Source organism: Rhinichthys klamathensis, unplaced genomic scaffold, assembly GCF_029890125.1.
Source record: "Rhinichthys klamathensis goyatoka isolate OS25496 unplaced genomic scaffold, OSU_Roscu_1.1 h1tg000535l_1, whole genome shotgun sequence".
Taxonomy (NCBI): domain Eukaryota; kingdom Metazoa; phylum Chordata; class Actinopteri; order Cypriniformes; family Leuciscidae; genus Rhinichthys; species Rhinichthys klamathensis.
In genome coordinates this window covers 167,027-191,697 of record NW_026607011.1, presented here as the reverse complement: position 1 = coordinate 191,697, position 24,671 = coordinate 167,027, and the positions used below count along the sequence as shown (strand labels likewise).

Genomic DNA, 24,671 nt, shown 5'->3' with positions numbered 1-24,671 from the left:
TGATCGGAGCACCCTCAGTGTTTCTGTATGTAAAACACACCTGCCCACAGACAGCACAGTGACCTCTCCTAAGTGACTGCGTCTCTCCAGTTTCTTGCTGGACGAGCGTCTCATCAGAGGCCATTTTTTCTGGTTGCAGCGGTTGCAGATATTCTTATGTCCTCCCATTCCTCCGATGGTGTGCAGGTGGTTGCAGGTGTGTTTGGCTGTGCTTGGCGGCAACCCTGGCAGAGCAGGGCTCTCTGGGCTGCTGGGTGAGTTTGGAGAGGTTGGCGTCACAGGGCCACTGTAGATAATTGAACAGAAAAAAATATCAGCTTAACTGCATGAAATACCCAAGATGACCTAGTTACAGTTGCCAAAATTTGTTATGTACAACAGAAAACACTATGTACAACAGTAATGTGGCCCATAATGTGCTTGACTTGACCTTCTCCAAGCATACTAATATTTGAAATGTGTATCATAGTAATAATGCACACTTTCACACACTATTTAAACAAAATAACTATTTATGCTATTGTTTGGACACACAGATAGTCTAGGCTTGACCAAAGAGCTATTAGCTTAGTCCTTGTATCATGACTCATGAGTAGTATCATTAAATATTTTTATAGCATGTTTACAATCTTAAAAGCTGCATCACAGTTGGTATGATTTGGTTCATTATTAATGCATTTTAAAATTACATTTATTTCTGTGATGGCAAAAAAATGGATTTACTTCATTTTTGATCCTTCAGAAATCATTCTAATAATGCTTTCATTCTAATATGAATAATGTTCAAAAGAGAGAAAATTTCTTTACTGTCACTTTTGGTGGGTTTAAGGCATCCTGCTGAATAAAAGTATTCATTTCTTAAATAAATAAATCTTACTGACCCTTACTGAATTTTGAATGTTTGTGTAGTTGAGACTTAAGTGAACATGTTTGAGTGATTATGCTGATGAATGCGTTTTGAATCGATTCACCTAAATAGACACTTTTAACAAGGCTGCATTTATTTGATAAAAAATGTAGTTCAGAGACTTTCAAAAACATTTTTAAAAAGCTGTAGTGTAAAAGTTTAAATAACACCATATTTAGGTACATGTTGTTTATTACCATGTACTAACTATTGTTCCTTGTCTTTACTGAATCTACTTTGCGACAGTGGCTGTTTGATGGAAATGATGGTTCTAACTCATTTTAGGCATTTCAGACATGTATTGTTATATCATTAATTTCAGATATATACGCATTGTTCTGAATATAAGATTACCCTGATTATAAGACGACACCCACTTTATAAAGATGTATCTTTTGGAAGAAGGCTTTTTGAGGACCAAAATCTTATCTTTTATAAAGAAAATAATTTATTTTCAAAAAATCATATTGCATATTTTTCATATTTTAATTTTAAAGGACAAGTTCGGTATTTTACACTTGAAGCCCTGTTTTAAGATCGTTTCTGATGAAATAGAACAGTTAAGATTAAAATTTGGACACATGTTGCTGGCCCGAGAATTTTCAGTTTCTGTGGTTGACTTCAACTCCATTGACTTGACTTGGACAAAAACTACGATAAAACCTGTTGGAAAGCATCTTTTGCAGCGATTTTTCTGTGAGCATATCAGTGAACACCCCAGACCACTCGGTGAGTTTCACGTCTTTGTAAACTAAAGTTTAATGCGTTTTATGAAGGATTGTTCCAGTGCACCTATGCAACCATTGTGGAGGTAGGGGGTCCTACCTACCACAGAAACCGATAATTCTCGGGCCAGCAGCATGTGTCCAAATTTCAATCTTAACCGTTCTATTTCATCAGAAACGATCTTAAAACAGGGCTCTAAGTGTAAAATACCGAACTTGTCCTTTAAATTAAATGCCATAAACATACATACCATAAACATAACATGTAGTTCTAATTTCCAGCAGATTTCTCACTTTTATGTACAGTGATAGATGCAGGCATGTCAAAAAACAGGTGTTTGATCCATATTACCTATCTGATCCAGGGGATATGAATGTTTTTTTCCTTAGGCCGATCACATAGCGCTGAAAAGACAGCTGTTTCTCCCTGATTTCTTTCATTCATCTGAATGAAGTCAGAGGGCAAGCGCCGGGCAAGACTTGTTCTGTGACTTGTTCTATTACGCTGCATCATTCTTACGCCGCATCAAAGCAGCTGCTTCGAAGAAATTGACAGGCAAGTGTGTCAGTACGTAGCCGAAATAAGAAATAAGGGGCATCGCTGGTGGGTATGTTCAGCTCTTTGGCGATTTCCAGTGCCTTCAGCTGGATGACGGCTCTGGTTATGGGCAGCCCCTCATTTCTTTTTTTCAGCTACATACTGACACACTTGCCTGACAATTTCTTTGAAGCGGCCACTTTTAGGACCACGGTAAGCTTTTCTTCGACTGTTAGCATTTTTAAGACTGTTTGGGCTTGCAGTCTTCTAACATATTATTATTTTATATACACACATATACACTCACCTAAAGGATTATTAGGAACACCTGTTCAATTTCTTATTAATGCAATTATCTAATCTACCAATCACATGGCAGTTGCTTCAATGCATTTAGGGGTGTGGTCCTGGTCAAGATAATCTCCTGAACTCCAAACTGAATGTCAGAATGGGAAAGAAAGGTGATTTAAGCAATTTTGAGCGTGGCACGGTTGTTGGTGCCAGACGGGCCGGTCTGAGTATTTCACAATCTGCTCAGTTACAGGGATTTTCACGCACAACCATTTCTAGGGTTTACAAATAATGATGTGAAAGGGAAAAACATCCAGTATGCGGCAGTCCTGTGGGCGAAAATGCCTTGTTGATGCTAGAGGTCAGAGGAGAATGGGCCGACTGATTCAAGCTGATAGAAGAACAACTTTGACTGAAATAACCACTCGTTACAACCGAGGTATGCAGCAAAGCATTTGTGAACACGCACAACCTTGAGGCGGATGGGCTACAACAGCAGAAGACCCCACCGGGTACCACTCATCTCCACTACAAATAGGAAAAAGAGGCTACAATTTGCAAGAGCTCACCAAAATTGGACAGTTGAAGACTGGAAAAATGTTGCCTGGTCTGATGAGTCTCGATTTCTGTTGAGACATTCAGATGGTAGAGTCAGAATTTGGCGTAAACAGAATGAGAACATGGATCCATCATGCCTTGTTACCACTGTGCAGGCTGGTGGTGGTGGTGTGGGGGATGTTTTCTTGGCACACTTTAGGCCCCTTAGTGCCAATTGGGCATCGTTTAAATGCCACGGCCTACCTGAGCATTGTTTCTGACCATGTCCATCCCTTTATGGCCATCATGTACCCATCCTCTGATGGCTACTTCCAGCAGGATAATGCACCATGTCACAAAGCTCGAATCATTTCAAATTGGTTTCTTGAACATGACAATGAGTTCACTGTACTAAAATGGCCCCCACAGTCACCAGATCTCAACCCAATAGAGCATCTTTGGGATGTGGTGGAACGGGAGCTTCGTGCCCTGGATGTGCATCCCACAAATCTCCATCAACTGCAAGATGCTATCCTATCAAAATGGGCCAACATTTCTAAAGAATGCTTTCAGCACCTTGTTGAATCAATGCCACGTAGAATTAAGGCAGTTCTGAAGGCGAAAGGGGGTCAAACACAGTATTAGTATGGTGTTCCTAATAATCCTTTAGGTGAGTGTATGTATATATATAAGATAACTACAATATTTATGATATCTAGTATACAGTATATATTTGCTGAGCTCTATACCACAAAATAAAGCAGGAAAGAAGAATGCATTTAACCCTGAAAAAAGCTCCACATTTCTCAGGTATTCTATTATATTTTAGCTGAAATGCAGCATAACTGTTACTTTAGACAGGCAGACTCTCTCCCCAGCTGCTTTATCTGTCTTTTCCTCTCTGCCTCTATTTATTTTGTCCTTCCACTCTGCCAACTAAAAGAGGGAAATGCAGTGGTCTTCTCTTATCTGTCTTCATTACACTGCGGGATGTTGTTCTGCTCTGTGTGCATACGCGCGCGTGCCTCACTCGAGAGGCAGAGGAAGAGCAGCACAAAGATACTTCACTTGTCACCTGCAAGAGGGGCTATGAGGAACATAAAAGAGGGAGAGACACACATGCAAACGCACACTACACTCTACGTATTTTCGGTGTGTTTGGCAATGGAGAGCCACAACTAAACAGTGCAAGATCAGTTTGATCATTTATAAACACAAATGGTCCTGTCCCCTTAATGCAGTCATTAGGGAGTCACGGTTGTGCTGGTTGTCATGGTCCCATTAGTCCCTGCTGGTAAAAGTTGAAACTACACCATCTAGCTGCCAGTGCTGGAGAGTAGTTGCGCGTAGCAACGTTAATATCTTAACTAAAATTTGCAGTAGCTTGACAGGAGTGACTTTACTTTTAAAGGGGTGGTTCAGAAGTTTGGACATCGGGCCTCATTTCCAAGTTAGCCTGTTATTTATCAGTGGAGACAGTTTTCAAACATGTTCATCCAGTAGTTCCAGTTGCATAGTTCGCCGGTGCTAGGCTAACGCGAGTCAACGGTAACTGCTAGCCTGCCATTAAAAACAGTTTTACCCACTCCACAGTACACCAAAAGCAAATAAATCATAACGCCAGACTATCGATGTAAATGTCTGTTGAGAGAATAATGTTATAAATCAAACTACCCTTTCATTGCATTGCAATAGTTATACTTTGTTCCCTGTATTTATTAGCGCACTCTACAGCAGCGGCGGAGTGATATGTAGTTACCTAGGCAACCGAGAGAGGTAGTGAGAGAGAGAGGTAGAGAGAGGTAGTGCAGGTAGTTCCGACTGTAGTGCGCTTCGGTTATGTGTTTACTTTTCGGCGCAGTACTACTAACCGGAGCAAAGTAAAATTCCGCCGCTGCTGAGAAACTAGTTCCTGTAAATGTATTGCGATCATTGAGATGCAAGAGTAGTTTGATTTTTAACATTATTCTCTTAACAGACGTTCACATCGATAGTTTGGCGTTATCGATAAAGAGCGCAGGTCTGAATGAAGTGAAATATTTACCTAATATCCACTGAGAATACTGGAATATTCAGCTGGTAAACTACTACCGCAGGTAAAGACGTTGCACGAATACACCATGTTTTTTTGACATGTATACCTTTAACAATCCTGTTAAACTTAATGTACAAAGCAAACAGTTTGCTGAAATAAACATTAACAACACTGAAATAACACGCGCTTTATCTTTTGTTACTATAGCACAGTACAGTATATAGGGTTCTGCGCACTTTCTTGTAGAATCATTATTAGTCCAATTCATTTTTAATATTAAAACAAAGCGATTCAGCATCATCAAGAACTTAATTTAACAATGGATAAGAGAAATGTGACATCCTTTGTTTTTTCCCCCTTTATAGTTTTAAAAAATAAAAATATAATATTCTGTGCATATGGAGGGATTTTTGTTTCTATTCTTCCGAGTATGTGGGATATTGTGTTTCTCAGCATCTCCATGTGGATCAGAGAGAAATATCCCGAACAGTGCACAATGATCCAATAATGCATTTTAAATTTCTTTACACGAATTTCATAACAAAAGCAAAATACATTATTTTATCTACGAATGCTTTGTTATTTGTAATTTGATAACTGTAATCAAATAACTATGCACATCCAATATTGTCTGTTTAAGTAGCTTCAGAGTAGTTAGCTACTTTTTCTAGTAATGTAGCAAACTACTTTTTAACTACTTTTGTCTGTTGTTGAACTACTCTAAATTAGGCAGCTTGTAGCTTGGAAGCGGCAAAACTATCTTTCCCATCTGATGACTACTTATAAGTAGCTGTGTATTCTAACAAAAAATTTACATGTAACAACTACTGTAAATTGCAAACTCCACCCGTCCACTCATAAGCCACACCCCCAGACTCCTCCCCCATGGAAGCCCTGGATCATCACTCCTTTTTTTCCCCTTTTCCATTGCTCTAAACCTATCACCTTCCGTATGCTCTGCTCTTCTTTATATCTGTCTCATTCTTGACTTGAGGAAGCAAATTCACTGCGTGCTTATACAGAGTGACCTCATTGTTCAACCCAAATCTGGTATCCACATGAATGCTAAGACCAAAAAAAAAAAAAAAAAAAAAAAAAATCATACCACACACAAAATTAGAGGAGGATATTTGGGGGAAATAATGCATTAAAGGAATTCCCAAAAATGAGAATTCTGTCATCATCTACTCACATTCCTGTTGCTCCCAAACCCATATGATCCAAGCCTCAAGAAGGATAAAAAAGGACCATAAATGTATCAAGTAATTAATTTTTTTGTATTTTTAGTATTATAGTATTTTTATATTCAAAGTAAATTATATTTTTTGAAAAATCTGTAAAAAAAAAAAAAAAAAAAAAAAAAAAAAAAAGAGTAACGTTTTTAATGAATTGGTTGAACCTATCGAAATGATTCATTGAGGTACTCTCACTGATCAGGTTACAGCGGGGGTTTTTTGTGTTAAAAGCTCACTGGAGGGGAAGATTATCAGTGAAAACAAGGACTATCATATCACATCAGAAGCCTTAAAGTACACATTTACAGTAGGACCACTTTTAAAATACTTTCATGGTCTTTTTGAACTCTAGTTGAAACTTAAACGCAACCAGTACATTTATCTCCTTTTTTGTTCCACTGCATATATGAAACCCTACAGGTTTGGAATGACATGAGAGTGAGTATATGATGACAGAACATTCATTTTGTTATGAGCGAACGATCCCTTTAATCTAGGGATTGATGTGTAAGACTTTGAATTACATAAAATAAAATATAACATCTCAGGATAAATAAACATTCACTCATGTAATTCGAAATGTTTCAGGAATATGGTGTAGTATAGCTGAGGTAAGGAAAAAAAGTGGAGTGTCACAATTTTTTATCTTTAATCTCATCCAGTGATCAGATTAAAGATGATCTTGAGGTAATCATAGTACCAGGTATTGAACTGCCACAATCTATAAACTGATGTCATGATGCTGGTAAAAATAGAGAATGATAAAACTAATTTCTTTTATATATATCAGAGTGGAGACTGCTCCACCCAGACTCATATTTCATGATGACTCTGTATATGTGATTTTGAAAGATCCTTCCTGGATCTTATTCTGGCTTGCAGCACTGTCAGTGATTGATGCTTCTTTGCTTCATGGTGATTTTCCCCACAATGTGTCATATGAGACAGGCAGAAGAACCACCTCAACACGAATCTGTCCTGTTTTGCTGCTGCTGTTATTTGAGAAGTGACAGCGCCATCTTTTGGAGGGATGTGGTACTGCTTTACAAAACACCTTTTTGAGTTTTGTAAGCTGTGGTCACTTGTAAAACAAGCATTAATGTTTTGCTAGTGAATCATGTGATCAAGTATGCTACTATGCTTTTAAAAAAAATACTCTGAATACATAGCCTAATTAAATTACCAGCATAATAAACTGAGTGATACGTTTAATTCAATAATTAAAATGTATTTCATTTGTCCCTCTTTAAACTTCATTTAATGTCATTTATGTAAAACCCAAAAAGTCTTTTTCAAAAAAAGGTCACACTGTAGTGTGTGTGTGTGCGCATGTGTACTTTGCGAGGGCCAAATGTCCCATTATTGTCATATTATGACAACCGACTAGTGAGGACATGTTACTGGTCCTCACTAGTTAAAAAGGCTTATAAATCAGCCAAAACATCTTTTTATTTAAATCTAGTGTTTTGCACATGTTTCTGTGTGTAGTTTTAGGGGTTGCGATAGGCGATGCTATCCTTTATACCATTAACTTGATATGTAAAATCAATGGAAGTCTAACTCAGTGAAACAGACATGCGCGTGTGTGTGTGTGTGTGTGTGTGTGTGTGTGTGTGTGTGTGTGTGTGTGTGTGTGTGTGTGTGTGTGTGGCAATGAGTATGTAAGCATATGATTTGGTTTTGAAACAAATTCAAAACACCATCTGTGCAAATTATGAACAACTAAATTAAACATGCAGATGTACATAAGATTATCAAAACTACTAGTTCAGAACACCATTACAGAAGACACAAATAACAAGTATAAGAAAGACATAAAGGAGGACTCACCCCTCTGAGTCTATACTCTCCTGAACCATGGCTTGGAGTGCATCGGAGTTGGCTGGTGAAGGAAAATGAGAGAGAGTTTATTAAATGACTTCTTAAATTCGCACAGGGAAGAGTCTGCAGCCTCAGATGTAGAGCCATTTGCTTGACTGGGTTCTTCAGACTAATGAAAGCAGCTGACTGCCTTCTGATGCAACTGCTATGCAGCACATAATCGCACTGGACAGGGTAGCTTCAGGCCATCAATGCACACATTACAAATATTAGTGTAAATCACATTTCACAGCTGTACAGGCATCTTATTAAAGCAACAGAGGAAGACAACATGGAGATGCCACACTAAATGTCATTTTCAAAGGGTGGCACTTGAATTGTGCAATCACTGGCAGTGAAAGTGCCTTTCATTTCACAAAACTTTCAGTTCCTTCCATTTACACAGAAGAGCACCTTATCCATTTTAAGAAGTTGACAGCTACATGAATTGTGTTCTTCCACTAGATGTTTCCTGAAAAGATGTTTCTGTGCTGCTATCATGCAGTGTGACAAAGCTGTGGAGATGGTGAAATATGAAAGATAAACACACAAACACAAGATATAAGGAGGAGTAATGTTCATATGTCACACTGAGGGGAATGAAACGTTTTAAAAGGCTGGTGATCAGGAGTAGTAACCATGGATTGACTACTGATGTTTTTCTAAACATGTCTGAATAGACTAAATAAAGTGGTAAATTATGTTTTTTTGTGCATACAAAGCACGCACCTCGCTTCATACAATTGAGGTTAAACCACTGAAGTCACATGATGACTTTAATGATGTCTTTCCTATCGTTCTGGACCTTGAATGCGTAAATTGCATTGCTCCCAATGGAGGGACAGAAAGCTCTCGGATTTCATCAAAAACATCTTAATTTGTGTTCCGAAGATGGATGAATGAATGTATTACGTGTTTGGAATGACATGAGGGTGAGTAATTAATGACAGGAATAACATTTTTGGGTGAACTATCCCTTTAATAGAGAAAGATGCTGAACAGACACCAGGTAATTCACACACACATCTCTCTCTCAATAATTCATTCAAATAAATGTAATCTTACACACTACTTTATCTCTGTGTCTGAGTTGAAGCGGGCCGAATGCTAGATTTAATGAGCCGTAACTAATTAAAATAACCAACATCTTACAGCAAACATCAATAACAGCTTTAAAGTCACCATGAAATCAAAATTGAAGTTTTTTAGCTTTTAGTACAAATATGTAAGCCTTACTGTTCTCTATAAGCTAGTGTGCTCCAAAAAATAAAATAAATAAAAATCACATTCAGAAGATAAAAACAATAAAAATTGAGTCTCTCTTTTGCCAATATGGAGAAATGATTTTGATGACATCACTCTGCACTTCCACTTCTCATCAGATTTTCTGTCCAATCAAATGCTCTCTAGAATCTAAAGGGTTCCGCCCCTACACTATAGACGCTAAAGCTAAAATTGGTCACTTCACACAATTACCATTTTCTACATGGTGAATGGCACATAGTGCACTAGGGGATAGGGAATGATTCAGACAGTGTAAATATGCTTTCAATTGGGGCGAATGAAGTCTGGTTTCACGTTTGTGTCACGCAAACTGCCACAGCGGCAGCGCACACACAGTCTGCTCTGGTCCTGAGACACGACAGCACAGAGCAGATCATATGATCGAGTCGGGGCAGACCACAAAACGTATCGGACGGAACCATTTTAATTCTGCACAGAATGCTATATTTTAAAGCGACATGGAGGAGAAACGGTTAGAGATTAGGCGGAAACTGCAGCTTTACCTTACTCAATGGCTCTGGCCGAGCTGTGATATAAACACATTGACTAATGCTGCGCCTTTCAAGGAACTTCAGTGGGCCTTTAATGGAATAGTTGACTTCAAAATGAAAACTGTCATCATTTACTCACCCTCAAGTTATTTCAAACCTGTATGAATTTATTTCTTCTGCTGAACACAAAGGAAGATATTTTGAAGAATTTCGGTAACCAGACAGTTGATGGACCCCATTGACTTCCATAGCAGAAAAAAAAAAAAAAAATACTATTGTTAGTCAATGGGGTCCATCAACTGTTTGGTTACCAACATTCTTCTTTAAAATATTATATGTATTTCCAGGTTTAAGTAGATTGTGTGAAGTCAGTTGAAACTGCTGAAGGTATTTGAATCAGCCTGGAGACACACTCATTGGAGCTGATTGGAGAACATGTTGTCTGGTCTGAACTCATGTTGATTCACTGTTCTGAGGTCAGCTGAGGGTTGTTAATGCTCCGTCACAATCAATGCTGCATCACGATCAATGTGACTGACTGGTTACCACATCTCATGTTTCCCTCAGTGTATACAACCCACAAAGACATGCTATCAGTTCTGAGAGGCCTTGTGTCCTGCACTAATCATCATTAGCAAGTGGTGTGATGTACCTTACCTTCATTTTTCATGATGTAGTTAACAATTTGGCCCACTGTGTCAGCGTTGGCATCACTGAAGGTGTCATTCAGATCTGAGAGAGAGAGAGAGAGAGAGAGAGAGAGAGAGAGAGAGAGAGAGAGAGAGAGAGAGAGAGAGAGAGAGAGAGAGAGAGAGAGAGAGAGAGAGAGAGAGAGAGAGAGAGAGAGAGAGAGAGAGAGAGAGAGAGAGAGAGAGAGAGAGAGAGAGAGAGAGAGAGAGAGATTGTGTTAAAAATAGAAGAATGACCATTTGTTCTACTGAATATTAGTCAATTTGCCTTTGCTGGAAAAATTAATCAAGTGAAGATTAAAGTGTATAAGTGATGTTTAAAGTGTATAAGTGATGTTTATTTTTCAAAAAAAACACTCAGGTTGTTTAGTGTCAAGCAGAACCAAAGCAGACACGCAACAACTGAGGTGACACAAGACATCCAGGGTTTTGGTTTGGTTTAACTCAAACCGTCATCACAAACCAACTGTTATTAGTGTTTGTTATTTCATCACATTCAATATGCAGGTGGTATGAAACATTATTTTTGCTGACACAGTAGTACTACAAAGGACTTGCTTATGATAGCAGAAAACACTAACATTTACAAAACTAACTATAAATATGGTCTGTTGACTTCAGTGAAAGGCTTCGTAAAGGCATCTGGAGATGGATGGGAATTTCTGTGCTCAGAGGGGGCCGCTTACAGAAAAACACACACACCACCCATGTCCTTCCTGAAGCCATGGACCCCTGCTCGAAAGGACGCACTTCCTGTGTTGGGTCATTTCACAGCTGGGAATCAGACAGAGAAATATGTAGTTCTGGAGTCATATAAAGTTAATGACTACTAATCTGCTTTTGATAGTTTTTGATTTGCATGTATTAATCTACAGCTAAATAACGTCCATACACAATGCCAAAATACCTATAGGGTCGGTCCAAGTTTACTAACAACAAAAAAGCCAAAATTACACCCACAATGATCACCCCAAAGCCGCATTTCAGTTTCTCTCTAATCAGAGCCACAGTTACTGTAAATCCATCCACAAATGAAATCAAATTACTGGGCCCACAGATCCTAATGAGAGCAGAGGCTTATGGGAAATTGGTGAGTGGCTCTAATTACTCTCAATATCTTTTAACAAAAATATTCTGAAAAAAACAACAACATTTAAGAGGAAATGTATTGAAAAAACAAATAAAAAGATTCTAGACAAAGCAGAGATTATATTTACAGCACTTGACTCAGCGTTGTTATCGTTAACAAAAACGGTAACACTTTACAATAAGGACTCATTAGTTAACATTAGTTAGTACATTAACTTACATAAACTATAGCCTAAATGAGCAATGTGCCTATATATTTACAGCATTTATTAATCTTAGTTAATAAAAATGTTCATGTTAGTTCACAGTGCATGAACTAATGTTAACAGATATTTTTATTTTATTTTAAATGTATTAGTAAATGTTGAGATTAACAACTAGATTGATAAATGCTATAGATGTATTTTTCCATTGTTAGTTCATGTTAACTAATGTAGCTAACTAATGTTAAATGAAAAAAAAACTATAAAAACATATTTTTTGTTAATTGAAATATATATTTAAATTAATATATATTAGTTTATATATATAATTATAAGTTGAAAAATGTTGCCTTGGCAAGCTGAAGTTACTGAAACTAAAATGAAAATAAAGATAAATCAAAGCTAAAAAGAAATATTCAAACAAACATGAATAAAAATGAACAAAAACTTTAAATATAAATAAAAGCCAATTTGACATTAATACATTTCATAAATAATACTAAACACTGTCTAGGCAGATTATTAAGGGGGAAAGATACATTTCTAGTGCTCAATCACATGCAAAATATGGGTGGATCCAAAGATTTGAAGACAAACAAAAAGACAAAGAAAGAGAGAGAGAGAAGGTTGTGTCAGGTTGAACAAGTCCACACACTTAAGTTTCCTTCAGACAATGCCACGTCGTGTACATTCTTAGAAAAGCATGCAAACCATACATAGAGACTTGCATTTAAAAATAAATACATTTAAAAACCATGTCAAATTTGAAAAATAACATTGTTGATCCTTTAGCTTAAATGTGGATAAGTTGATAAGAAGAGAATGTGGGCCAGTGTCCGGGAGCTAAAATGCCTGAAAGACTCCACCACAGCAGTGTACGTAAGCAAACACAGTTTTAAACAACACAAAAACAGGTTACAAACAATAAACTTAGGAAAGGTGAACATGGAGAATGTTCACAATACAATTTGAATTACTGTGGCCAGCCCTGTTCTTTACTACAAGGTGTGACAAATTATCTTCCAATACAGATGTTAAAAAAACCTTTGTTCTCTAGTATGTGTGGTGTATCTTTGGGAGGATGACATGTACTATATAGTACTAGTGCACACCTCACACTGCACTTGCCTGCGCTATGAACATGAATGGTACCTCAAATTGAGCATCATGTTGTTGAATATATGCGGTTACTTTTTGAAAAGTAAAAAATCTGGACCCATCAAAAAATATATATATATATATCTCAGACACTAAAGTGACCCAATTCATTTCTAGTAACCAGGGGGGTGTAATACATAAACTTTCTATCTTGGTCTTAACTTAAGGTATGGTAAGTACATTTTGGATTTTTCAGAAAAATTCGTATTACAGAAGCAAATCTTAACCCTCTACTGCACAGTGTTGCCATATGGCAACATACCCTTTCTTTGGACATTTCTTGAAATTTGAAAATAAACATGAGCTCTGATTGATCTTAAATTCATAATAGAACCTGGTGGTAACCAATGATATGCTTTGATGACATCACGACACTACACACACCCTTGCAACGTCATTCTTTTCACACACTTTTGATGACTCCAGCTGCTGAAAAAGTGCTCGTGTATATGTGAAGATTTTCCTCATTTTTTTCATATTTCTTCGGAATAAAAAAATACATCAAGCATCTGGGATAAGTTCTAATCTTTTTTCAATCATTGTCACATTGTTTTGATACTTATATTACCTTTTTATTTAATAAAATAGGTATGTTGCCATATGGCAACATTGTGCGGTAATGGAACAATATTTTGCCCATGCTAATGCAGAGTAGCTTTGTATGAATGACAATGTATGGATGCACTGATATAGTTGGATGGTTGTATTCTACTCATATATTTATATATATTTGTATATATTTATAAAGTAAAGTAAAAGTAAAGTATAAAAGTAAAATATATATCCGTCTTGACCGCTTTGATCACTGGCCAGAGATGGGTGCACCAAAAGGAAGGTGCAAGAATCCTGGCTGCAAGGGCATCGACAGAGTTGTTTGCTCTAAGTGCAAGGTGCACCTCTGCCTCAAAGGTGGGGTATGTGATTTGCAAAACGGCCGGGAGATTTTGAAAATACACAACTCAAAAGGTCCTACCTTCTTTCCTCCAACGCTGGCCCTGACTCCACCCACTCGAAGAGGGGCATGGGGGAGGGGTGTATGGTACGACCGTTTGATTGACGCACTTACTGTCCAATGATTCTAGGTGGTCTTGGAAATGATTGGCTGGAGTTTTGAGTCCTGCCCGTTCCACAGATGATTAAATTTTTTAATTTTCATGTCAGTGCTTCTAACTCAGTGGCTGTAAGTGGGTTAGGAATAGGATTTCAAGTGATTTTGAAAAAATGGTCAAAAAAGAAAATCACATACCCCACCTTTAACGGAGAGAACAACTGCTTTAAGGCGTTTCACATCGAGTAGTTTCACTTGAACAGTTCTTATGAGTTTGCGTCAGATGTTTTGTAAATGTTGTTGAAATAATCGTTTCACATTGAGTAGTTTCACTTGAACAGTTCTTATGAGTTTGCGTCAGATGTTTTGTAAATATTGTTGAAATAATACTTTGTTTTTATTATTTAAAATGTTTTCAAGAGCTTTGTGTACAAAATATGAAACTAATTTTCAATTTCATTTCTAAAAGACAGGTCTGTAATCATCTATGAATTTCATGTCATTTTGGGAGAAAACGCATCAGGCTGTTCCATTGTCGCACAATGTTGCCATATGGCAACGTACCCAAAAGTGAAAAAGTGAAAATATGAAAATATGAAAAAAGTGAAAATATGTCTGCGCCTGCGTTATCTGGCGTTTACGGTACTGTATCTGTTCTGTGACGACTCATAATGGCTGCCGTAATGTTGGTTGCAGTTTGTGTTCTAACTGCAATATTGCATGTCGTGGCCCGTGGGAGTAATTATTAACAAGTATTTTGTCATCAAAGCACAGCACATTATCTGGATCTTCCAAAAGTCTCTCCACCATCAAACATCGCTACTCTTCACCTTATACAATTAATAAATGTAACGTCATTCTCGAACAAAGCTATTGTAGTGTGAATTTTACTATTGGCTTTCAAAAAGGTTTGAAGTTAGGAGGGGTTATCCTAAAGTTAAGACAGTTTTCAAGATGTTTTTTGTCGAGTTAGGATGCTTCTGTAATACCCTTTTCCTATCTGTAGTTAAAAAAAGATAATACACTTAGGGTGTATTCACACCAAGAAAGTCAAATAGTTCACTTGCTTTGGTCCGGACCAAATCATTTTTTTTTTTTTTTTTTTTTGGTACGGTTCGCTTTCACACTGCTCTTTTTGCAAGTGAACCAAAATTTGTAAACAAAACCACACGTGTGCTAAGGTCGTCCATTCATTGGACAAGGATTCTCAAGTAGGGAAATCAGGAAGTGCAAAAAAGGCTCAGCATGGAGATATTTCGTACTGCAATATTTGTTATTTGACTAATTTTGTGTTATTCTGTACAAACGCAATATGAAGAAACTGCGCAGAAGACGGATAAGTTATAAAGTTTTCATTCATAGAGAGTGGGGCTATGTTCACACATTCAAATAATGAGATTCTTATTGTATATACTGCTAACAAGTGCTGTCAATGTTAACGCTTGCGATTAAGTTTGTCCAGTTTAACGCAGCGTCAGTATTGTAACTATCGTTACATTATATGAACTGCTGCAAAAGCTTTTTTTTGCATATGCGCGATTAGACTAAAGAGAACGCTCTGTATGTGAATGTCCTGATGCACACACTCATTCATTCATTCCATTCCAATGAGGCACACACGACGCGCAGAAAGACGCGCAACAGTATCGTGTGGCCAGACAGCGCGCTGGAATGGAATTCTCTTTCGCACTTGAACAACAATAACACAAACCATTATGCCAAAATCTCCGACTACGGAAGCCTGTTAACTCAAAGGCGCAGTGCTTTCTTGCAATTGGGTCGGTTCGTGTTCACACCGTAAACAAACCGTAACAGAGTTCGTTTGGAACCGTACCGAGACCACCTCTTCAGCTGGGTCTCGGTTCGGTTGTTTGGTCCGCACCCGAGTTCGATTGCTGTATTCACACCTGCCCAAAAGGTCCGCACCAAAGGGGGAAACGAACTAGAGTTCGATTCAATCGAACCAAACAAGGCAGGTGTGAATACACCCTTAGGAAATGTTATTCTGTAATAGCTTTTGTCCTAAATGTGGTCCTCCTAACTGATATTGCCATGGTTACAAAACAGATAAGATAGGGTTCTAAAGTTAAGATCTTTCTGTAATAATACACCCCCAGTATATTAGAGACATGAGATGGACTCTTTTGACCTAAGCCAGTAAGCAACAAGTGAACAAAAGTTGCAATCACACAGAATGGTTTACGTTAGGCTGCATAAACTAGGTCAGTCGGAACCGGGAACACTTCCTAGAACACCCGATGTACTCGTTTCATCATAAGAATGGCATCTACGCTAATTATTATATTAGTCTCTCTGTTTATCCCAATGTTTACTGTAATCAGCCGGATCCGGGCTGTATACAGATCAGATAGTGGACTAGCACCTAGACACGACCTCAACACATGATGTAGTCAGCCGGATCCGGGCCATATCCAGATCAGATTGTGGACCAGCACCTTGACACGACCTCAACACATGATGTAGTCAGCCGGATCCGGACCATATCCAGATCAGATGGTGGACCAGCACCTAGACACGACCTCAACACATGATGTAGTCAGCCGGATCCGGGCCATATCCAGATCAGATGGTGGACCAGCACCTAGACACGACCACAACAAATGATGTAGTCAGCCGGATCCGGGCCATATCCAGATCAGATGGTGGACCAGCACCTAGACACGACCTCAACGCATGATGTAGTCAGCCGGATCCGGGCCATATCCAGATCAGATTGTGGACCAGCACCTTGACACGACCTCAACACATGATGTAGTCAGCCGGATCCGGACCATATCCAGATCAGATGGTGGACCAGCACCTAGACACGACCTCAACACATGATGTAGTCAGCCGGATCCGGGCCATATCCAGATCAGATGGTGGACCAGCACCTAGACACGACCACAACAAATGATGTAGTCAGCCGGATCCGGGCCATATCCAGATCAGATGGTGGACCAGCACCTAGACACGACCTCAACGCATGATGTAGTCAGCCGGATCCGGGCCATATCCAGATCAGATGGTGGACCAGCACCTAGACACGACCTCAACACATGATGTAGTCAGCCGGATCCGGCCCATATCCAGATCAGATGGTGGACCAGCACCTAGACACGACCACAACAAATGTAGTCAGCCGGATCCGGGCCATATCCAGATCAGATTGTGGACCAGCACCTTGACACGACCTCAACACATGATGTAGTCAGCCGGATCCGGCCCATATCCAGATCAGATGGTAGACCAGCACCTAGACACGACCACAACAAATGATGTAGTCAGCCGGATCCGGGCCATATCCAGATCAGATGGTGGACCAGCACCTAGACACGACCTCAACGCATGATGTAGTCAGCCGGATCCGGGCCATATCCAGATCAGATGGTGGACCAACACCTAGACCCGACCTCAACGCATGATGTAGTCAGCCGGATCCGGGCCATTTCCAGATCAGATTGTGGACCAGCACCTAGACACGACCTCAACGCATGATGTAGTCAGCCGGATCCGGGCCATATCCAGATCAGATGGTGGACCAGCACCTAGACACGACCACAACAAATGATGTAGTCAGCCGGATCCGGGCCATATCCAGATCAGATGGTGGACTAGCACCTAGACACGACCTCAACACATGATGTAGTCAGCCGGATCCGGGCCATATCCAGATCAGATGGTGGACCAGCACCTAGACACGACCTCAACACATGATGTAGTCAGCCGGATCCGGGCCATATCCAGATCAGATGGTGGACCAACACCTAGACACGACCTCAACGCATGATGTAGTCAGCCGGATCAGGGCCATATCCAGATCAGATGGTGGACCAACACCTAGACACGACCTCAACGCATGATGAAGTCAGCCGGATCGGGGCCATATCCAGATCAGATTGTGGACCAGCACCCAGACACGACCTCAACGCATGATGTAGTCAGCCGGATCAGGGCCATATCCAGATCAGATGGTGGACCTGCGCCTAGACACGACCTCAACACATGATGTAGTCAGCCGGATCCGGCCCATATCCAGATCAGATGGTGGACCAGCACCTAGACACGACCTCAACACATGATGTAGTCAGCCGGATCCGGACCATATCCAGATCAGATGGTGGACCAGCACCTAGACACGACCACAACACATGATGTAGTCAGCCGGATCCGGGCCATATACAGATCAGATGGTGGACCAGCACCTAGACACGACCTCAACGCATGATGTAGTCAGCCGGATCCGGGCCATATCCAGATCAGATGGTGGACCAGCACCTAAACACGACCTCAACACATGATGTAGTCAGCCGGATCCGGACCATATCCAGATCAGATGGTGGACCAGCACCTAGACACGACCACAACAAATGATGTAGTCAGTCGGATCCGGGCCATATCCAGATCAGATGGTGGACCAGCACCTAGACACGACCTCAACGCATGATGTAGTCAGCCGGATCCGGGCCATATCCAGATCAGATGGTGGACCAGCACCTAGACACGACCACAACAAATGATGTAGTCAGCCGGATCCGGGCCATATCCAGATCAGATGGTGGACTAGCACCTAGACACGACCTCAACACATGATGTAGTCAGCCGGATCCGGGCCATATCCAGATCAGATGTTGGACCATCACCTAGAAACGACCACAAGACATGATGTAGTCAGCCGGATCCGGGCCATATCCAGATCAGATGGTGGACCAGCACCTAGACACGACCACAACAAATTATGTAGTCAGCCGGATCCGGGCCATATCCAGATCAGATAGTGGACTAGCACCTAGACACGACCACAACGCATGATGTAGTCAGCCGGATCCGGGCCATATCCAGATCAGATGGTGGACCAGCACCTAGACACGACCTCAACACATGATGTAGTCAGCCGGATCCGGGCCATATCCAGATCAGATGGTGGACCAGCACCTAGACACGACCTCAACACATGATGTAGTCAGCCGGATCCGGGCCATATCCAGATCAGATGGTGGACCAGCACCTAGACATGACCTCAACACATGATGTAGTCAGCCGGATCCGGGCCATATCCAGATCAGATGGTGGACCAGCACCTAGACACGACCACAACAAATGATGTAGTCAGCCGGATCCGGGCCATATCCAGATCAGATGGTGGACCAGCACATAGACACGACCTCAACACATGATGTAGTCAGCCGGATCCGGGCCATATCCAGATCAGATGGTGGACCAGCACCTAGACACGACCACAACAAATGATGTAGTCAGCCGGATCCGGGCCATATCCAGATCAGATGGTGGACTAGCACCTAGACACGACCTCAACACATGATGTAGTCAGCCGGATCCGGGCCATATCCAGATCAGATGGTGGACTAGCACCTAGACACGACCACAACGCATGATGTAGTCAGCCGGATCCGGGCCATATCCAGATCAGATGGTGGACCAGCACCTAGACACGACCTCAACGCATCGCTGAAGTGTCAGCAGAGATTGTGTCAACTAGACTCTCCCCTGTGAAGGCCTCATCGACACGACAGCCATCGGCACTGATCCTCAACAAACCCATCTCCATACCGGCGTGACTCCGATCTTCAACCAGATGGAACTGGATAAATATTCTGAATGTTCTGATCTGACTTATGTCCTATAATGCTGCCTGAATCATAATCATACACTGTTCGTTCGATGGTAAGAGGAGTACTGTCCCACGACTGAGCCTGGTTTCTCCCAAGGTTTTAGGTTTTTTCTCCCAACTAAATTTATAACTTGTTTGCAACAAAAATGAACCATCACTGAACTTACTTAAGCTGGACTATGACACTATTTTCTTCTAGATTTGCTGTACAGCCGAAACAAACTTTGTTGCAGTATTTTCCTGTTATCACTGTAAAGCTGCTTTGAAACAATCTGTATTGTAAAAAGCGCTATATACATAAAGGTGACTTGACAGCACCTTAACCATACAGCAATCCCATTGGCTGTTACTCACATTTTCTTAAGAAAATGAAAGTAAATTTTGTTTTGTGCAGCACTTTTCACAATACATAATTTCAAAGCAGCTTTAGAAAATAAAGGCTAAATGCCATCAGTAAGACAACTGTGGCTTGTGGCAAGGAAAACCTCCATAAGATGAGGAAGAAACACGGTGGAGTGGGGTATTGGCTGTTCTCCAATCTAAAATTGGCGGTACTAAAACTGATTACTGTGAATACTTATCAAAGACCTGTCAAAATAATGAGAAGATGAATAATTGTTTATGAGATAAAATAAGATGAGAGTGAGTGTGTTAAAAAAGGCTTAACAGAAGGGGCTAGTTTTTCTTTTTCATGACATTTCTTCACCTCTCTTCCAAAACAAAGAATGTCTGAAAACAAGAAAAAACTAATTTGCTTTCAAGTGGGCTGAATATAAACCTTAGCTTAAGGTCCGCCATCCCACAAGCACTTGAAACACCATGGAATGAGGTCACGTATCCACTTAAAACGGTCCTTCAACTGATTGCGAAGAGGAAAGTACTTTAAAAATATTTACTTCTTCAGTCTTCATTTTCATGTCAATCTACTGCTTATACACCATACAGCTTTCGAATCATTTCAATAAACAAACCATCTGACTTCAGCAAGCAACGAGGAGCCAATTAAGAGAAAAAATAAATAGCTGCTGCTCCAATGTTCATTTTAAGATCCCTGATTTCACAAACTCCTCCTTCCTGCAATTCCACTGCCCATAACAAAATCAAAGGAACTGAATGATGAGGTGCCATTTATTTCGGAGGAAGTTTGACCATCTTCAGCCATTTTAAGAAACATGGTCAATTTATGCACAATATTAACCAAATGTCAACAAAACATTCACCTCCTTTTTCTGGATCTTTATCCTCTTCAACCTCCTCTATCTTCAGCTCTTCATCATCTTCTGACTCAGTTGTACACCGGTAGCCCTTCCTCTTCAGGATGTGGCAGATGAGGACTCCCAGAAGTCCCATCAGAAAGAAGAAAGGCACCAGAACAAAGGCAATATACTCTGGGTTACCCGAGTCCCCATTGCCAGCTGAAGAGAGGAGACAATCAATTAATAAAAAAAGTTTGGTAACGTTTATATATATATAATATGCCTTATACTGCATATAACTATTAGGGCTGTTGTTTTATTGTGTTCATTTAATTAATTAGTTATGGCGAAAAATAATGTGTTAAAATTATTAACACACCCGCCCCAGACCTACGCAAGTCATCTTACAATTCATACAGTTGATTGGTGACGAACATGAAGCAGGGCAACAAACTTATAGAATGCAGTTAGAATGGCCCTAAAATTCAAGATATCAGGGCAAAAATGCCCATGTATGAGTTATGTATATCATTAATAGTTAAGCAATATCACACGAGAATAGGTCTTATTCAATTCTTATTCAATAAGAAGTTAATATTGTGTTATATTTTAGACACAATATTGTCTGCTTTTACTACATTTTTCCAACAAAAATATTACCTATAAAGAGAATACAGAGCAGAATTGCTGTATGTCTCAGTCTGAACAACACGCAGTGGTGTTTAATTTCTATTAATCCAAATGCCAGTTCTGTCTTCAGTGAAGTTGAAACTATCAACATCGGAAGACAGCCTTATGTGTACCGGCAATGTGAATTTAATTTTTTTCAATATTATTAAAAAAAAAACATTAAAGGTGGTTCACCCCAAAAAATTCTAATGCATACATAAACCAAAAGTTCTATATGGTACAAACTGACAGAGATTAGTAAGATTAGATGGATTTTATAGTTACAGAGATCAAAGACAGTTTGAGCCATTACATCACCCCACTAAAACAGTTTTTGGGGCTTTGTACATATCTGTTAATTTGTATATACTAATGTGCCCCTTAAAGTTGACCAAATTTACACTCTTTCTGTTCTCTGGGAAAATGAACCAAAAATAATTACTCATCTTGCACTCAAGGGTGTATACAAATTCTTGTCCAATAACATGCTGGCGAGAATGAGAATGTCCCTCCCCCTTATAGCATCTAGGTGTCTTGCAGTCGAGAGAGGAGTTGAAAACTGCCCACCCTCTTTTTCCACAGCCTCGCTTCCAGAAGGATTTCTCGCATAGGTTTAGAATGACTCTACGTCATTCACAGTGTGGGAGTAGCTAAAGAATTCTTTTGGCGTGATTTGATTGATGGTTTCGACCCAACTAATCTACAATTTAGTTGATATATTTCTAGATTAAATTAGAACTTCATTCAGTTACTTTACTCTGAAACTTTTGCCATAGAGGAGAGCTAACAGCAGAGTTAGCTCAGCTTATTCAATAAGTGCTGAGAGCTAGTGTCTGCACAGACAGAAAAACACATTACACAGCTCAAAATGAGACAGGCCAAGTGTTTGGTCAGTCAAATACATAGAGAATGACAGATAGGGCAAGAATGAGTGAAAGCAAAGGCTGCAGAGGGAAAGAATGACCTCGGAGAACAGCACAGAGGACAGACACTGGCATGGTACCCTGCAGCGAGTGACTCAGGGGATCAGTAATCCCTGTAAATTTCCACTGTACAGTTACACACATTTCATCACTCTCTACATCTTTTACTCATAACCCTTTACGTATTGCTGAAGAAATATCATGGTGGTTTGATATAATCATTTCCATGTACCGAAGAATTTACATTTTACTCCAGGGGATTTAAAAAAATACCACAAATTTACCAAGGAGCCATGTGATAAAACCAATCGGAACACCTTTGCAACCATACAGTATAAACACTCTGGCAATCTCCAACAAGCACCATAGGTTTCGAAACTGGCAGTAATATATGTTTTAATCGCAAGTGCATGGGAAAAGGTGTTTGTTCCTAGAGTCTGTCAGTAGTTCTTGAGAAGAATATCGGTTGTTGACTTCAGATATAATTTCTCCATTGATCCCATACAAAATTAATTTTTCTTCTCAAAACAACTCCCTCAGTTTCCGAGGATCCGCAAAAAGGTTTCTCTCTCAGTCTCTTACCTTCATAAAATCAGAAACAAATAATCAATACACACACCAACACCTGTCTTTCACCTAACACTCTCTTATCTGTAAAATCGAACGCTACACAAATATCTCTTTATTCAAGCATGTCTTGAACACCAGAGGTCAAAGGGTTATATAGACTGTATTTTGGGCATTCCTGTTCATTCCTGCTCAGTCTCTGGGACTGAACTCTGACCCCCAACAAGCTATGCGCCAAGCACACATGCAGACAAAGAGCCAATTGTAATGTCTGTTACTGCATGTCTGCATATCACATGCACTGATGCTTGGACTTGCTGCATTTACAGACCGCAGACGCCTACAATACCATGTACTAAGGAAGGAACGTACACAAGTAATCGACAATTTGACTTATGCCTTTGTCTGCTGGTAAGAGGTGATATGTTTTCAGGCACAAGTGTACACGTTTCTAGCATGTTGGCAACAGTTCTTCTAACCCTAACTAATGGAGTGTGTAGCTAGATTCATCAGGCTCAAATTGTGAATGAATGCACTCTGTAAAGTCTAATCGAGCACCAAAGACTTTTAATGAATTTAAGGTCTGGACTCAGAGGTGCCAATTCATGTGTGAAAATAATACTTCATGCTCCCTCCCAACCAACCATTCTTTCACAGTTTGAGCCTGATGAATCTTGACATTGTCATCCTGGAATATGGCCATGATGTGTCTTCCTACATGGCATATATACACACACACATATATGCCTTATTAGTTGTTGTTTCTATGGGCTGCCGTCCATATACAAGCAGTCCGCCATATTGGAACGGTCAAATCCGGTCCGTGAACATTCAAGAGCAAGTTGACTGAGTGTCTGCAACTGTAGTTCGATGCATGTATGAATATCTATATCTGTAATAGACTTCAGCAGATGATTTTGCTAAACTAACATAATACAAGACGAAGGCGACAGCTAACACGACATTAAAAAGTTACCATAGTAAAAACCTGTAATAGTGAGTTATCACGAAAACACAAGCTAACACATTCTCACCTGTGAACTGTTATAACATTTCTTCGGGAATTTAAATCTCTTGATCCTTACTGTGAGTGACGACAAGCTGACTGTTCCAAGATGGCGGGAGTGCAAAGACGTGTCTGTAGCGGTCTAGTCTGGCATCTACGTATAAACCATCAAAGATATCTTTAACTGTAAAGTTTTAATAATCGTTCTAATTCTTTCAGAATAGAGATGCCCACACCACAACAATAACGATAATGACGGAAGAGAGGAACAATATTGTTGGAATCACTTTCAGAACTATTTTTCCAGCTGATGAATGACAAAAACATTGACAGCCAATCAAAACCCACCTGGCTTTTAAAAGTTTGAGCATTTAAAGCAGCAGAAGACATAGCAGCAGCATATGCTTATAAAAAACAGAACACTATCGTGCGTTGGTGTTGCCGCTGTAGTTGTCAAGTGTCAAGCAAGCGTTTTTGAGCTTCTGTTGGCCCCATTTAATATGCACTGTGTACTGATTATCCTGATTAGACTATCCCTTTAACTTACATTTTTATTTTCAAGTAATTGATAACCCCCTTTTTTACATT

The 24,671-nt window shown here is 39.9% G+C and overlaps 1 protein-coding gene across 2 annotated transcripts in view; it reads right to left on the bottom strand.

The window, feature by feature from the left end:
* Positions 1-24,671, bottom strand: part of rell1 (RELT like 1) — a 35,964-nt gene that overhangs the window by 6,895 nt on the left and 4,398 nt on the right. For both annotated transcript variants that reach the window (XM_056238742.1, XM_056238741.1), the window contains exons 2-5: positions 20,943-21,137; positions 10,561-10,635; positions 8,099-8,150; positions 41-286 (exon numbers count right to left, since the gene is read on the bottom strand). In XM_056238742.1, the coding sequence (XP_056094717.1) occupies positions 41-286; positions 8,099-8,150; positions 10,561-10,635; positions 20,943-21,137 (568 nt within the window). The remainder of the gene's footprint in view (positions 1-40; positions 287-8,098; positions 8,151-10,560; positions 10,636-20,942; positions 21,138-24,671) is intronic.